The sequence below is a fragment of the Helianthus annuus genome, chromosome 16 (genome assembly GCF_002127325.2).
Source record: "Helianthus annuus cultivar XRQ/B chromosome 16, HanXRQr2.0-SUNRISE, whole genome shotgun sequence".
In the NCBI taxonomy this organism is placed as follows: Eukaryota; Viridiplantae; Streptophyta; class Magnoliopsida; order Asterales; family Asteraceae; genus Helianthus; species Helianthus annuus.
Genome location: NC_035448.2, coordinates 41,418,379 through 41,422,397, shown reverse-complemented (window position 1 = coordinate 41,422,397; position 4,019 = coordinate 41,418,379). Strand labels below are relative to the sequence as shown.

At 37.2% G+C, this 4,019-nt stretch overlaps 1 protein-coding gene across 1 annotated transcript; it reads right to left on the bottom strand.

Annotated features, from left to right (window-relative positions):
• Positions 1-387: 387 nt before the first annotated feature.
• LOC110919240 lies at positions 388-1,338 on the bottom strand. The gene is made up of 2 exons (XM_022163513.1): positions 1,053-1,338; positions 388-755 (listed from the first exon to the last, which is right to left on the bottom strand). The coding sequence occupies exons 1-2, from the start codon at positions 1,336-1,338 to the stop codon at positions 388-390; spliced, it is 654 nt and encodes a 217-aa protein (XP_022019205.1).
• Between the last annotated feature and the right edge of the window lie 2,681 nt (positions 1,339-4,019).

Sequence of the window (4,019 nt, the reverse complement as noted above, 5' to 3'; positions counted from 1 at the left end):
TTAGAGTCTAGTTTGCGTGATACATAGAGTCATGTGGTTCGATATCCGGACTTCCTAGGTTATACTACATTGATTGGTACACTTGCCGATTGTGTGGTTTTAGGTCGAGTCTAGAATTAAAGCTTTTTAGTGTCTAGCTTAGAGAGTCTAATTTAGTTAATTTTTATAGTCTGTTTAGCACACATCAACATGTGTTCTATATTAACCGAAAACTCGCATAATATATCTACCGATACCAATGTTGTTTGGTCAAATCGGTTTAGTTCATATGATACCACCAGTCATATAACTTGCCTAAACGAATATTAATATGTACTAAGACCATGCGTAGTGGTTTGAGCAATAATGCCCCTACCCTTGGGCATTTTCTGCCATGTGGCAGTCCAGTCAGCAAGGGGGCATTATTGGGTAGTAGTTTTCGTTTGCGTAAAAAGACGCTTTTGGAGCTCTGCCAGAAATCCAGTCCTCTAAAACATTTATATCATTGCATGACCCGACCACGCCAAAGTAATCCGACCAAACCCAAAGATCCTGTGAGGCAACCGCCTGAAGAATAACAGTAGGTCCCTTTTGGTCACCCCGTGTGTGTTGACCTCGCCATGCGGTCGGGCTGTTATCCCAACGCCAATGCATGCAATCCAAGCTCCCGATCATACCAGGCAAACCATGCTCAGTAGAATGTACCTCGTAAATCTTTTGAAGGTCGTCCCATGTGGGTGTTCTCAGATAACGCGCACCGTACAAATCTATAGTACCTTTATAAAAACAAACGTATACAATCATAAGCTTAAAAAAATACCTGTAATGTTTATAGTAAAGTATAGGAATGTACCACGACAAAAATGCTCCAAGGTGTCTCGCGTTGTTTTTTCGGTCATTTTTAAATACTCGTCGTTGATGTCGGTCGTGTTTCCGTAAGCAAGGACTCGTAGCGCCGACGTATACTTTTGAATACCGGTGAATCTAGGTGTCCCTTTCGTATCCACTTTTTGTTTAAAATAACCGAATTTTGTTTCCCAAGTCGTCGACGATGCGTAGAAACAAACGCTTACTCATTCGGAAACGACGCCTAAAAACTTCTGGGTTTCGAAATGTTGGCGCGTCATCGAAATAATCTTTCTTCAATCGATCGTTTGCCGCACGTCGGTCTCGTTCAATATAATCTCTTGTTTTCACTTCATGTTCGGGCCGGCTACAATGTTTCGCATACCGCACCGCTAGTTGACAAGCACTCGTAACCGCCTCTTGCTCGACCTCCTCATCGGTGGATTCACCATCATCCGCTAAAAACTCTCGATAGTAATAATTTGCGATGGACGAGGAACTAGGGGAACTCATTATTTTTTATAAAAATGGTTGAATATTTGAGATTGTAGAGGTTTATCTTTGAAAAAAGTTGGAATGGAAGTGTGTATTTATATATAGGTGAGAAAAGGAAATACATATATATATTAGAAACGGGATCAGGAGAAAACGCTTAAAAGTGTGAGAACGGTGAGAACGCATCCTGGCCCAACACGTGGCGCGGGGCATGATCAGGGTCCGAGGGTTTTTTTGTCTTTTTACTATTCTTCTCCTTTCACGATTTTCGCGTTTGACATGCTGCTTTATTTTTTGCGTGCAAGATAATTTTGGTGTTATCTAGAATTATTAATTATTTGGCGTTTTACTGTTTTTCTAAGATTTCTTCTCGTTGAATTAATTTTTTTTGTGTCACATAGTTAATTTTTTGGCGTTATGGCTTTTTCCATGTCATTTTTGGCGTTTCGTATCTTTTTGTTAATAATTGATTACCATAGATTAATATTTTATAAAACTACAATAACACGAAAATCAAAATAAACTAATAGTCTTCCGTAGGTGGGATTGCATCAGAGATGTACTCATCGCTTTGTTCATCACTTTCTTCAGATTCTTCATCATCAAATTTCATATTTACGTATAACGCCATTAGCTCCTCTCTTCTTTACTGCAGCCTACTCTTGAATATCACTGCATCTTTGGATTTTTGATCGTTTGAAGGTGCTAAATCACAGAGTTGTTCAATGATAGATAGCAACCCTGTCTTCAACATTTCTTCCATTGGCCTTGAATATTGCACCTCGTTTTTATAAGTCAATTCAAGCGTTCCTTCTTCCTCATGCATCACCCAACTGCTAAGTTTTGGTATAGGAGTATCGTCAATATCATCACCATCTTCTGCCGGAAATTTTCTCTTTAGTCTTTTTATTACAGTTCTTGTTCTTTCACAATCATTGTCCATTGGAACCCCAAGGGACATGATATCCTTCTGAACCTTCTCATTCATTCCAAGCATGGCTTTGATTGTCCTTACCTTTACCCTTCTCCTATCAGAGAACTTTATGATGAATTGTTTCTCTTTTCTTTCAAACCTCCATGCAATAACCTTAGCCATTTTAAAAGTTTTTGGCGTTTTGGATAATATGTGGCGTTTTAGTCAAATTTTTGGTGTGTTTGATCTTGTGTTCTCATGGTCTTCTTTTATATGGGTTTTTTTTCCCGCACATGACAGGTAATTATGGCATTTTGAAAAAGTTAAATAAATTTAATTTCCCAAGAATTTGGCTTTTAATATTATAATTGTTAGTAATTATGTTCTCCGTCGTTTCATTTTACTTTTTTTTGCAGTTTTACCATGTTTTGTTTTCAGATTTAACTGTGTTTTATGGTGTAACACGTCAAGTCTTTTGATGGCTGTAATTATGACGTTTTGTTTTCCAATGGCGGTTAGATAACGATTGGACTTTTTTGTTTTATATTCTTTGCACATTGTTTCACGCTTATTTATTTTTTTTAATAATAGTAGTTGTTCAAAGTAATTTTATTATAGTTTGTAGTTTTTTGCGTTCGTTTTTATGGCATTATGGCGTTTTACAAGCATTTGCTCATTTTGGCGTTTTATTATTGTCACGACCCCCGACCCACCCTGGACGGAATCGGGAGTCGCGAACAGCCCAGTGGTACCGGTGATTATTTTGAAAAATATTGCAGCGGAAATTTAATCAGGACCGTGAGTTAGGAAAAATATCAGAGTTTAGAAACACCGGATTTTTATTTATTAAATAGATGGAATAAATCCATGTTTTACAAAGGTAGCTTTAATAAAGATAAATTTTATTACATAAAACAATATTTCTTAATTTGATTTTAATTAATAAAATAAGCCACTTCTTGATGCCTTTTAGTGCCGTATCCATCTTTTACTCCAATCTACTGTAATTACCTGAAACGCGTTTTAAAAAGGTTTTGTCAGCGGAAAATACTGAGTGAATCATTCAGTTTACTAAAAATGACACATTGGTTATAAATTACAGTATTAAGAGCGATTACAATGTTTCTAATATCAAACCAACTACCCACGGTACTTTGTCACTCGACCCATTGGCCCTCTAATTGTCCAATGGTGTCTGTGATTATGGTCATATCACCCATTGGCTGCCCCAATGGTGAAGGTTATCAAGTAATGTATACAAAACCCCACATACCGGCTGTAACTTGGTGATTACAAAGACTTAATCCCTGTAATTATAACTTTGAAAATAACCTGGAGTTTTGTAAAACAGTTGATAAAAAGAGAATGACTCACATTATAAGCATGCAGATTCATATGGCCAAAGTTTAGTCTACAGATAATCCTTGATATATTGCAGATTTATACAGGGAGAGCTTAGCTTATTGATTTAACCTTGTAACCTAGTGCATACGAACTAGGTAGGTAACTTAATACAGCGATTACGATAACTTACGAGATTAAAACCCTCACAACGAATGACAAAGTGCAATCACTTAAACATCCATCGGATTCACAACGAATGACAAAGTATTCCCCGAATTCAGGTGGTACTCAAACATCCTGTCGGAATCACAACAAATGACAAAGGATAGTACTAAAACAACCATTGGATAGTTTCAATCGATCGGACATTGAATCGTAGCAGCGATTGAGTTAATACCCGGTATCGCAGCAGCACCCCGCTATACTAATTAGTGATTCGTGT

Excerpts from the sequence above, each read along its gene's own strand:
- LOC110919240 (XM_022163513.1), bottom strand. The coding sequence starts at position 1,338 with ATGAGTTCCCCTAGTTCCTCGTCCATCGCAAATTATTACTATCGAGAG. Across the intron at positions 756-1,052 it reads TAGGCGTCGTTTCCGAATGA|GTACTATAGATTTGTACGGT; the intron begins GTAAGCGTTTGT and ends GTTTTTATAAAG.